Genomic DNA, 12,193 nt, shown 5'->3' with positions numbered 1-12,193 from the left:
TTCCAATGCAAGGAATGTTCACTATGCTCGACCCTACTCTCACTAGACCCCTGTCTCCCCCAGAAATCTCTCCCCACCTCCCCCAAGAGTAAGACCTATAGGACTACTATTCCCTACTTGAAATATACCCACACCTCTATATTACTGGAGTCAGTTTCTAGTACAAAGTCCACATTTTCAACCCTCCAACCTCTATGCTTCTCTCACTGCGCTTCATTCTGTCTCTCACCGGACAACCACATCCCACTAAAATCCCCATCATTCAGTTGCTCAAAAGAAAAATAAAAAGTAGACCTTGAACTTCTCTGCCTCTTTCCTCACAAAGGACCTCCCACCTCTCTTCCCTGGAAGCGACTGCCAGACACAGAAGAGTCCCCTCTGTGGGAGAACGAGGATGTCCAGAATGACTCTGGAGACAGGACTGTGAGCACCTAGAGGTTAGACCCATATATAGAATTAAGGGCCCTGGGTCTTCTCAGAACCACAGTCAAGTCAAACAGAACCAATGCCCTGCACAGAGCCGCAACACCCATTTTCAGAAGCTGTTTGGTGTCCACAGTGGTCTCCTCTTCCTCACTGCTCTTTTCCCCCAACCCAGGTAACTCTAACCCTCTCCATTCAAACAAACAAAACACACAGAAAAAAAAAACACGACACCTTCCCTTTGAGGGACCGGTATAGCCAACAGCTCCATTGCAACAGCGAGGCAGGTCTGATATTTGACCCGTTGGTCCTAACAGCAGAGGGATAGTCCATGAGGCCAGGAAATGAATTGAGCATCTGCTGTCGAGAGAGTAAGAGCTAGTTAAAATCTCCCTTTGGTCATCCCACCTCAACCTATACGTGGCCAGGTATTGAGCCTGCAAGACCTGTGGGAAACCAGCCAGCTTTTTTTTTTTTAATTAGGGGAAACGGAAGTAATTCATTCATTCATTCAATCGCATTTATTGAGTACTAACTGTGTGCAGACCACTGTACTAAGCGCTTGGGAAGTACAAGTCAGCAACATATAGAGACGGTCCCTACCCAACGATGGGAATCCACAAACAAGGGACCACCAACAGGCCTGAGACTGGGGCTAAGACATTTTTATTCATTCTTCCCCGTGTGTGTGAGACCAGAGAATCCCAGGGCCTATCTCAGGGGGCACCCGATGGCGTTCAGAGATGACCCCGGTGGACGTTCTCCAACCGTGGCTCAGGTGGTCTCGGCTGGGAGTGTTGAGGAACAGAGAATCTGGTGCATTGTGGAATAGCTGCTGGTGGATTCCAGAGGAAGGCGGTCCAGCTGGCAGGCCGCAGGCCTGTGGTCATAACTGTGGAGTCGCTGCTCTATCTACCACTGGCTTTACTGTGGCGGGGGTCGGGGTGGGAGTAGTAAAAGGAGATGAAGTCAAAAGAGGGAAAGGGCACAGGGGTGGAGGGAGGGGCATGAGGGGAGAAAGAGTCCCTGAACATTGCCCTCCTCCCTGCCCATCCCTCCCCGTGACTGCCACCATCCCCCCTGCAATCTCTCCCTCAGGAGGGTCAGGGGGCACTTAGTGACAGGGAGTTCAGACCCACATGTTCCTACCCTGTCCTCCCCCTCCCTCTCACTGTGCCACTTCTGCTGCCCCCCTGCAACATGGGGCTGCTGAGATGGCTGCCGGCTACAGATGCGGACACAATCGCACGACCCCATCGGTGGACATGGAAGCTCTCTGTCTCTCTCTCTCTCAACTTGTGTCTTCGCCTCGTTCTTCCCGGAAGCGGGAATGTCTGGGTCCGCTGTCAAGCTGGAGAGTAAAAATGACCTCCAGGCAGGCTTTGAAGGGGAAGACCCAAGGCAGAGGTGAAAGCCCTGATATGGAATCAGCCTGAAATTCCCTCGCCCACACAATTCACGCCACAGATCACCGGGGAGCCCTCCTCCTCCGGAAGTCTCCGACCCCTCCTATCTCGGCCCGGGGGCCGCCGGCCGTGCCGTCCCAGGAGAAGACATCTCCCCGAGGGGATTTGAATTTACAGGGAAAAATCATTCTCTTACACCAAATCCTCTGCTGAATACAGTCGCTCACTCTGGGCCCGACACACAGCTGGAAGAATCCCAAGGACCGGTTGGTTTCTCTTCGGTCATTCTGGGAGTCACAGTTGAACCCTGCATCTACAGAAAAGACAAGAGAGACATTTAGAGACTGTCCGGTACCTGATGGGGCTGCAGATATACAGAAGATCGTCAACTCCTCGTGGGCAGTGATTGCGTCTATCGACTGCATTATACCTTCCCCATTGCTCAGTACATTGTTCTGCACACAAACACCCTTCACGGATTGAGATCAGTTCAATAAAGGGATGCGAGGGGAATCTGATCATGCAGAAACACATAGTCTCAACTAATCTTTGGACCCTTTTTAAAAACCAACTTTAGAACAAGCCGGAAGTGAGAGCTTAGATCTAGACTCTCTAATTCTCTGCTAGGAAACCCAAAGTATGTTGAATCTAGAGTAACTCAATCGGTGGTATTTATTGAGCACTTACTTTGGGTACAAAGCACTTGAAAGAGTACAAAACAGCAGAACTAGCAGACCCATTCCTTTCCCCCAATGAGCTCACAGTCTGTAAAGGAATACAGCCATCAATATAAATAAATTCTAGATATGGACTAAAGTGCTATGGGGTTGAAGGAGGGGTGAATAAAGGGAGCAAATCCAAGTACAGATATTGAATCAACATGTTACAGGTTAAGAAACTGAGGCACAGCAAGGTTAATTGACTTGCCCAAGATTACCGAGCTGGCAAGACACAGAGCTGGGATTAGAATTCAGGTCCTCCAATGCCCAGGCATGAACTTTTCCTGCTCAGCAACATTGCCCAAACCCAAGTTTTAAGAAAAGATGAAAAGCACCCTGCCCCAAGGTAATGGCACTTCTAACCTGTTCAGTAGGGTCAGAGTCTGAGGAACACAGTCCATCTGGTCACTGCAAAGATAGTAGAGAGGCTGGTGGGAACGATACAGGTGGAAACTCTTCCGGTGATCACCTCAAATATGGCCAAGCCCCAAAACCAAGGGTAGAGTCCAACCAAGGGGAAAGTGACAAAGCCAAAGCCATCTTCCCTCTCCCTAGAGCCCAGGCAAAAAAACCCAATTGAGAGAATCAATTCCCAAGGTTCTTTAGCCAGTCCCTCATTTTCCTGGCACCAAAATTTTTCTTGCTCTGTCCAATACTCAGGCTGTGAAGACCCAATTGGGAAAGTTACATCTGGGGTTCATGGCACAAAGCCGGCCTCCCTTTTGCTTGCACCCATACTTGTTTTGTTTTTTTGTTCCTCCCAGCACCCGGGCCATGAAGGCCCAAATGGGAAGACTCACATCTGGGGTTTGTAGCATGAAGCCAGTCTCCACTTTTGCCGGCATCCCTATCTTTATTGCTGTTCCCAGTGCCTGGGCAATGAAGCAGCAGCAGCTTCATGAAGCAGTTTCATGAAGAGAAGCAGCATGGCTCAGTGGAAAGAGCAAGGGCTTTGAAGTCAGAGGTCATGGGTTCAAATTCCAGCTCTGCCAATTGTCAGCTGTGTGACTTTGAGCAAGTCACTTAACTTCTCTGTGCCTCAGTTACCTCATCTGTAAAATGGGGATTAAGACTGTGAGCCCCTGTGGGACAACCTGATCACCTTGTGACCTCCTCAGTGCTTAGAACAGTGCTTTGCACGTAGTAAGCGCTTAATAAATGCCATCATTATTATGATTATGGAGACCCAAATGGGAAGACTCAAAACGGGTTCTTGGCTTGAAGCCAGTCCCTCCTGACTTTTACCAGCATCCATATTTTCACTGTTCTTCCCAGTGCCTGGGCCACAAAGACTCAAATGGGAAGAATCAAATCTGGGGGGCTTGACATGAAGCCAATCCCCCCCTTTGCCGGCACCCATATTTTCAGTGTTCTTCCTGGCACCTGAGCCATGAGGACTCAAATGGGAACACTGAAGTCTGGGGATCTTGGCATGAAGCCAGTCCCCCCATTTTTACCAGCATCCATATTTTCAATGTTCTTCCCAGTGCGTAGGCCACAAAGACCCAAATGGGAAGACACAAATCTGCGGAGTTTGGCATGAAACCAGTACCCCCTAAGCCGGCACCCATGCTTTTCCCCGGCACCCAGGCCATGAAAACCCAAACGGGAAGATGCAAATCTGGGGTTCGTGGCATGAAGCTAGTACCCCTCTTTTGCCGGCACTCATATTTTCATTGTGCTTCCAGGCACTTGGGCCTTGAAGACCCAAACGGGAACGTTGAAGTCTGGGGTTCTTGGCATGAAGCCAGTATCCCCTTTTGCTGGCATTCATGTTTTCATTGTTCCTCCCGGCACTTAGGCCATGAGGACCCAAAAGGGAACATTGAAATCTGGGCTTCCTGGCATGAAGCCACTCCTCCCTTGAGCCAACACCCATATTTTTATTATTCTTCCCGACACCTGGGACATGAAGACCCAAATGGGAATATTGAAATCTGGGGTTCATGGCATGAAGCCACTCCCCACTTTTGCCGGCACCCATATTTTCATTGTTCTTCCCGGCACCTGGGCCATGAAGACCCAAAACAGGAAGAAAAATGTGGGGTTTGGGACGTGAAGCCACTCCTCAGTTTTAAGGGCACCCGTGTTGTTGTTCTTCCCCGGTCCCGGGCTGGGAAGACCTAAATCTGGAGTTCATGACGTCAAGCCAACCCCATTTTTCTGGCATCCAGATTTCTGTTTGTTCTTCCCAGCTCTCGGGACAAGAAGATCCAAATGGGAAGACTAATCTGGGGTTTGGGGCACAAGGGCAGCCCCTTTCACCACCACCCATATTTTTAATCATTTTTCCCGGCACCCAGGCCCTAAAGTGTTACACATGCACAACATTGCTATGACCCTGCCCTCGAGGGCTCACAGTGTCACACAGGTACAACATCACGGCAGCTCTGCTCTGGGTGGGCTCACAGTGTCACATGGGCAGAACATTTTTGTGGCCCTGCCCTTGGGGGCGGGGGGGGGGGGGGTAACTCACAGTACCTGACGGGTCTAACGTTGTGGAGGCCCTGCAATCAATCAATCAATCAATCGTATTTATTGAGCGCTTACTATGTGCAGAGCACTGTACTAAGCGCTTGGGAAGTACAAATTGGCATCACATAGAGACAGTCCCTACCCAACAGTGGGCTCATAGTCTCTGCCCTCCAGCTCTTTAGTCTCCACCTTCCTGGTTTTTAGTCTCTGCTCCCCAGCTCTCTAGTCTCTGTCCCCCAGCTCTCTAGTCTCTGCTCTTCATCTCTCTGCATTCTGCCCTTTGGTTCTCTGCTCTCTACCTTTCAGCTCTCTCTTCGCTTCTCCAAAGCTCTTTGCCCTTCAGTTCTGTTCTTGCTGCCCCTGAGAGATCCATGCCCCCCTGCTCACTGCCCCTCAGACATCCATGCCCCTCAACTCTCTGCTCCCTGTCCCTCAACTCTCAGTTCCCTGCCCCTTAGCTCCCTTCCCCCTTGAACTCTGCCCCTTCAGCATGGCTTAGTGGAAAGATTGTGGGCATGGGAGTCAGAGGGCGTGGGCTCTAATTCCACTCCACCACTTGACCATGGGAAAGTCACTTAACTTCTCTGTGTCTCAGTTACCTCATCTGTAAAATAGGGATTAAAAATATGAGCCCCATGTGGGACAACCTGATTACCCTGTGTCTACCCCAGTGCTTAGAACAGTGCCTGGCACATAGTAAGTGCTTAACAAATACCATCATTATTATTATTATCCCCACTCCGAGCCCCACAGCTTTTATGTACATATCAGTAATTTATTCCTATTAATTTCTGTCTCCCCCTCTAGACTGTAAGCTTGTTGTGGGCAGGAAACTTGTTTGTTTATTGTCATACTGTACTCTCCCCAGTGCTTAGTACAGTGCTGTGCATACAGTAAGTGCTCAATAAATACAGTTGACTGGCTAACTGACTGCAGAGCACTGTACTAAACATTTGGGAGAGTAAAATATAAAAGAGTTGGTAGAAATGGGGTGGGGGCTGGCTGGGGCCAGGGCAACCTTGGAGAGCAGGGAGGTGGTGAGCTGCAGGGGAGTGGGAGAAGACACAGTGAAGTCCCGAGTCCTCAGGCTGGAGCTCCCAGTCCACACCAAGGCTTCCCAGACCCCCCCATCTCCAGCTCCGGCCTGCATGCCAAGAGGGTCGGCCCCTGCTTGACTCCAAGACTCATCTCAACGTGTGTGCACATTTGCACACACACCCACCACCTTCCGGTGGGACAACAGACAGAGATCCACGTAGCCAAACTCCCTGGAAATGTGGTGTTGGACCTGCAGGAGACGGCATTGGTGGGTGTCTAGGGAGAAGAAGGAGGTGGGTTTGTGGAGCAGGAGCTCCGCCGCCCGGCTCAGTCTCTGCCAGGGAATCAGGCTGCGGGGAGAGCCCGGCGGGGGTAATCCAGCGGCCACCCACGGCCCCGGGGTGAGCCCTCACGGCCAACCAGGTGTCCCCATTTGCAAATGGGAGGGAGGTCAGATGACATAGCCCATTGTTGGGTAGGGACCCGTCTCTATATATTGCCAACTTGTGCTTCCCAAGCGCTTAGTACAGTGCTCTGCACAAAGTAAGTGCTCACTAAATATGATTGAATGAATGATTGAATATGGGGCAGAGGATCACATCTGTGATATTTTTAGGGCTATCTTCTTTTCATTCCACTTAGAGTGATTTCAGTGGACTTCACCTCCTACACCACGGAGGGGAGCCAGAACCCTATCCCTGCAAATCTAACCCCTAATCCATTTTCAACCCCAACCCCAACCTTAACCCCCACCCCCAACCTTACAACCCACAACTAAACAACCCCAACCCCACAGGCCATCCGGAACTTTACCCTCAACCTAATGCGAGCATGGGGTCGACAGAGAGATAGACGAGATGGAGGTACTGGGAAGATGATGATGATGATGATGGTATTTGTTACTATGTCCCCAGGACTGTTCTAAGTGCTGGGGTAGATACAAGGTAATTAGGTTGTCCCACGTGAGGCTCACAGTCTTAATCCCCATTGTCTTAATCCCCATTTTCCAGATGAGGTAACTGAGGCACAGAGAAGTTAAGTGACTTGCCCAAAGTCACACAGCTGATAAGTAGCAGAGCTGGGATTAGAACCCACAACCACTAATTCCCGAACCTGGGCCCTTTCCACTAAGCCACACTGCTTCTCATATTGAGGTTAGAGGAGTAGAGTGAGTTGGCTGGGTTGTAGTAGGAAATCAGAGAGGTGAGTTAAGAGGGAGTGAGGTGATCGAGTGCTTTAAAGCTCCACCCGCAGCCTCGACCCTAAACCCTAACCCTAACCCTAAGCACCCAAACCCCACTTGGAGCCCCAACAATAACCTATGCTCCACCCCATCTATAGCTCCAATCCTAATCCAGAATGCCCAAACCACACTAACAGTCCCAACCCTAACCCCAGACACTGCAACCCCACCTGCAGTCCCATCCTTAACCCCTGCTCCACCCCACTTTCAGGCCCAATTCTAACCCTAACCAATCGATCTGTGGTATTTATTGAGCACTTGCCGTGTGCAAAGCACTGTACTAAGTGCTTCAGAAAGTTTGATACAACAGAGCTAGAAGGAGCTAACAGTCCACGGGGAGCTTATGGTCAAGAGCAGGAGACAGACATTAAAATAAATCGCAGATATAAGTGCTATGTAAAAGTGCTATGGAGCTGAGGGTTGGAGGTGAATATTGAGCGCTTAAAGGGTACACATCCAAGTCCAAGGGTGACACAGAAGTGGGAGGGAGTAGACCAAATGAGGGCTCGATCATGGAAGACTTCTTAGGATTTCTATTTCAGTGAGGCTTTAAAGGCGGGGAGAGATTAAAAAAAGAAGAGAGAATTCCAGGCCAGAGGGAGAATGTGGCAAGGGGTCGGCAGACAAGATAGGTGAAATCGCAGTGAACAGGCTGGCTTGTAGTAGGAAATCAGTGAGGTGAGATTAGAGTGGGCGAGCTGATTGGGTGATTTAAAGCTGATGATAATAATAATAATAATAATAATAATAATAATAATAATAGGATTTATTAAGCGCTTACCTTTTTTGGCATTTGTTAAGCACTTACTATGTGCAAAGCACTGTTCTAAGCGCTGGGGAGGATACAGGGTGATCAGGTTGTCCCATGTGGGGCTCACAGTCTTAATCCCCATTTTAGAGATGAGGTAACTGAGGCCCAGAGAAGTTAAGTGACTTGCCCAAGATCACACAGCAGACATGTGGTGGAGTCGGGATTCGAACCCATGACCTCTGACTCCAAAGCCCGGGCTCTTTCCACTGAGCCACACTGCTTCTCACACTGCTTACTATGTGCAAAGCACTGTTCTAAGTGCTGGGGAGCTTACAAGGTGATCAGGTTGTCCTGGGGTGGGGGGTTGGGGGGCTCGCAGTCTTAGTCCCCATTTTACAGATGAGGTAACTGAGGTACAGAGAAGTTAAGTGACTTGCCCAAAGCCACACAGCTGACAATTGGCAGAGACAGGATTTGATGAAAAGCAGTTTCTGTTGGATGTGGAGGGGGATGGGCGATCACTGGAGATTCTTGAGAAGTGGGAAAACAGGGACTGAACGTTATTTCAGAAAAATGATCTGGGCAACAGAGTGAAGTATGAACCAGAGGCAAGGAGGTCACCGAGGAGGCTAGTGCAGTAGTCAAGGTAGGACAGGAGAAGTGCCTGGATCAATATGGTGGCACTTCGATTGAAGAGGAAAGAGTGGATTTTAGTGATGTTAAGAAGGCAGAACTGTCAGGATTTGGTGACGGATTGAATATGCCTGGGTTAAGTGAAAGAGAAGAGGCGGGGATGGTGGAAGTTATGGGCTTGTGAGATGGGGAGGATAATGGTGCCATCTATGGTGATGAGAAAGTCAGTGGGAGGAAAGGGTTTGGGTGGGAATCAATCAATTAATCAATCAATCAATGGTATTTATTGAGTACTTACTATGAGCAGACTACCGTACTAAGCACTTGGGAGAGTACAAAACAACAGAGTTGGCAGACATGTTCTCTGCCCACAATGAGCTTATGGTCTAGAGGGGGAGACAGACATTAATATAAATAAATGATTTATAATACAAAATTTAAAGATATATATATATATATATATATATATATATATATATATATATATATATATATATGCGTGATATGGGGTTGAGGGTGGGGCGAATATCAAAAACCCAAAGATCACAGATCCAAATGCTTAGATGATGCACAGTGGAGAGAGAGAGCGGTAGAAAGAGGACTTAATGGGGGAAAGTCCCCTGGGGGAGATGTGACCTTAATAATGCTCTGAAGGTGGAGAGAGTGGGGGTCTGTCTGATGCATATGGAGAAGCAGCGTGGCTCAGAGGAAAGAGCACGGGCTTGGGAGTCAGAGGTCATGGGTTCTAATCGCGGCTCTGACACCTGTCAGCTTTGTGACTTTGGGCAGGTCACTTAACTTCTCTGTGTTTCAGTTCCCTCATCTGGGAAATGGGGATTACAACTGTGAGCCCCACATGGGACAACCTGATTACCTTGTATCCCCCCAGTGCTTAGAACAGTGCTTGGCACATAGTAAGCACTTACCATATGCTATCATCATATGGAGGGGGAGTTAGTTCTGGGCAAGAGGGAGGTTGTGGAAAAGGGGTCAAAGACAGGATAGACAAGATCGGTGCATTGTGAGTAAGCTGAAGCTAGAGGAGCAAAGCATGCAGGCTGGGCTCTAGTAGAAGATCAGTCAAGTGAGGTAGGATGGAGTGAGAAGATTGAGTGCTTTAAAGCCAACAATAAGGAGTTTCTGCTTGATAAAAGGTGGATGGGCAACCAGGAGGTTCTGGAGGAGTGGGGAGAAAGGGACTGAATTTTTATTAGAAAAATGGCACAGGCAGCAGGGTGAAGTATGGATTGGAGTGGGGAGACAGGAGGCAGGGAGGTCAGCAAAGAAGCATATGCAATAGTCAAAGTGGGGTGGCTAAGTGCTTAGTACAGTGCTCTGCACAGCGTAAGTGCTCAATAAATACAGTTGAATGAATGAATAAATAAGTGCGTGGATCAGTGCAGTAGCAGTTTGGATGGAGAGGGAAGGGTTGATTTTAGCAGTGCTAGGAAGATAGAACAGACAGGATTCAGTGATAGATTGGCTATGTCGGTGGAATGAGAGATATGAGTCGAGGACAAGGCTAAGGTCACAGGCTTGTGAGATAAGGGGGACAGTGGTATCATCTACAGTGATGGAAAAGATGGGGGAGGACAGGGTTTGGGTGAGAACGTAAGGAGTTCAGTAGTGGACATGCCTTGTTTGAAGTATCGGCGGAAGGAAATGAGAGATTTCAAGGAAGGAGAAAGATCAGGGCTGGAGGTGTAGATTGGAGAATCATCTTTACAGTGATGGTTGTTGAAGCCATGGGTGCGAATGAGTTCTCCAAAGGAGTGGGTGTAGCTGGAGAATAGAATTGGACTAAGAACTGAGCCATGAGGGAGTCCCGCAGTAAGGGGGTGGAAGGCAGAGGAAGAGTGCGAGAAAGAGACTGAAAATGAGTGTCCAGAGAGATCGGAGGAGAACCGGGAGAGGATAGTGTCAGTGAAGCAGGGGTTGGATAATGTTTCCAGGAGAAGGGGGTAATCCATAGTGTCAAGGACAGCTAAGAAATCAAGGAGGATGAGGATGGAGTAGAGGCCATTGCATTTGGCAAGAAACAGGTCATTGGTGACCTATGAGAGAGTAGTTTCCGTGGAGCAAAGGGATTGCGGGTCATATTGGAGTGGGTCAGGGAGAGAATAATCATAATCACTCCAACCCCACCAGCAACCTGAACGCTAGCCCCTGCTCCACCCCACCTACAGCCCTAACCCTAACCCTAACCACTCAACCCCACCTGCGACCTCTACCCTAACTCATGCTCTATCTCGCCCCCTCCCCCCCTCATTTCCCCAAAGCCACGGCGGGAGTCACGGCTACCACCCCTGCCCACCCTCGACCCAGATCCGTCCCCATCTGCTGGCACGGCGGAGCGCCCTGCGGACCGCGGCCTTCACCTCGCCATTGCGCAGGCTGTAGATGATGGGGTTCAGCACCGGGGTCACCACCGTATAGGACAGGGACAGCAGCTTCCGGCTCCCGGGGGAGGCGTCGGCCCGGGGCCGTGAGTAGGTGAGGATGGCCGTGCTGTAGAAGAGCGAGACGACAAGGAGGTGGGAGGAGCAGGTGGAGACGGCCCGATGCCGCTCGGACCGCGAGCGGATGACGGCGGCGATGATGCGGATGTAGGAGCCCAGGATGAGGAGAAAGGGGAAGAGGATGAACAGCACGGTAGCTGTGAGCGCCTCCAGTTCGAACAAGGAGGTGTCAGCGCAGGCAAGCTTCAGCACGGGCGGGCTGTCGCAGAAGAAGTGGTCCACGCGGTTGGGGCCGCAGAATGGGAAGCTGAAGATCCACGTGGTCTGCACGGTGGCCACGGGGAGCCCGGCCAGCCAGGAGGCGGCCGCCAGCCGGGCGCACGGCCCCCGCGCCATGACCGCTGGATAGCGCAGGGGGTCGCAGATGGCCACGTAGCGGTCCAGTGCCATGGCCGCCAGAAGGCAGCACTCAGCGGCCCCGAAGAAGAAGAAGAAGTACATCTGGGCGGCACAGCCGCAGAAGGAGATGACCTGATCCTGGGCCAGCAGCGTCTGTAGCATCTTGGGGACAATGACCAGGTTGAAACCGATCTCCAGGAAGGACAGGTTGCGTAGGAAGAAGTACATGGGGCTCCGCAGAGCGCCATCCACGGTGGTGACCAGGATGATGAGTGAGTTTCCAGTCAGGGTGGCCAAGTAGATGGCCAGGAACAGCAGGAAAAGCGGGAACCGCAGCCCAGGCCGCACAGAGAAGCCCAGGAGGATGAATTCCGTCACGACCGTCAGGTTGCCCCCAGCCATCCTCCCGTTCATCTGGGGGGGCGGGAGGGGCAGATCACAGGGAAGGTGAATGGGGAGAGGCCCCGGGCCAGTTCCATCCAGCCAGCTGCCCCACAGAGCGCGGGCCACTCGCCCCATTCTGTCCCATCATGTCCCCTGGCGAGCGGGACTCCGGGGCCCAGAGCCCCCACGAGGTGGACCCGAGTACCCCAGTCTGTTCCCAGCATCCTCGGATGGTGTTTCAGAGATCACCCACACCTGCCTCC

The 12,193-nt window shown here is 50.8% G+C and overlaps 1 protein-coding gene across 1 annotated transcript; it reads right to left on the bottom strand.

Moving 5' to 3' along the window:
- Nucleotides 1–1,891: 1,891 nt before the first annotated feature.
- On the bottom strand, nucleotides 1,892–11,948 carry LOC119929627 (olfactory receptor 10A4-like). The gene is made up of 7 exons (XM_038747802.1): nucleotides 11,003–11,948; nucleotides 9,615–9,648; nucleotides 6,246–6,411; nucleotides 4,633–4,661; nucleotides 4,006–4,073; nucleotides 3,349–3,420; nucleotides 1,892–2,142 (listed from the first exon to the last, which is right to left on the bottom strand). The coding sequence occupies exons 1-7, from the start codon at nucleotides 11,946–11,948 to the stop codon at nucleotides 1,892–1,894; spliced, it is 1,566 nt and encodes a 521-aa protein (XP_038603730.1).
- Between the last annotated feature and the right edge of the window lie 245 nt (nucleotides 11,949–12,193).

This window comes from Tachyglossus aculeatus, chromosome 6, assembly GCF_015852505.1.
Source record: "Tachyglossus aculeatus isolate mTacAcu1 chromosome 6, mTacAcu1.pri, whole genome shotgun sequence".
NCBI lineage: Eukaryota > Metazoa > Chordata > Mammalia > Monotremata > Tachyglossidae > Tachyglossus > Tachyglossus aculeatus.
Note: the sequence above shows the minus strand (reverse complement) of the source record. Positions and strands in the feature narration are given on the sequence as shown.

What these genes read in the sequence shown, in the direction of transcription:
- LOC119929627 (XM_038747802.1), bottom strand. Translation starts at nt 11,948, where the DNA reads ATGGCTGGGGGCAACCTGACGGTCGTGACGGAATTCATCCTCCTGGGC. An exon ending in GGGACGGATCTGGGTCGAGG is followed by an intron (nt 9,649 to 11,002) that starts GTGGGCAGGGGT and finishes CCTCTTGCCCAG; the next exon opens with AACTAACTCCCCCTCCATAT. An exon ending in TCATGCTACAAACCCCAGAT is followed by an intron (nt 2,143 to 3,348) that starts GTGAGTCTTCCC and finishes TCTTTTCTGTAG; the next exon opens with ATGCAGGGTTCAACTGTGAC.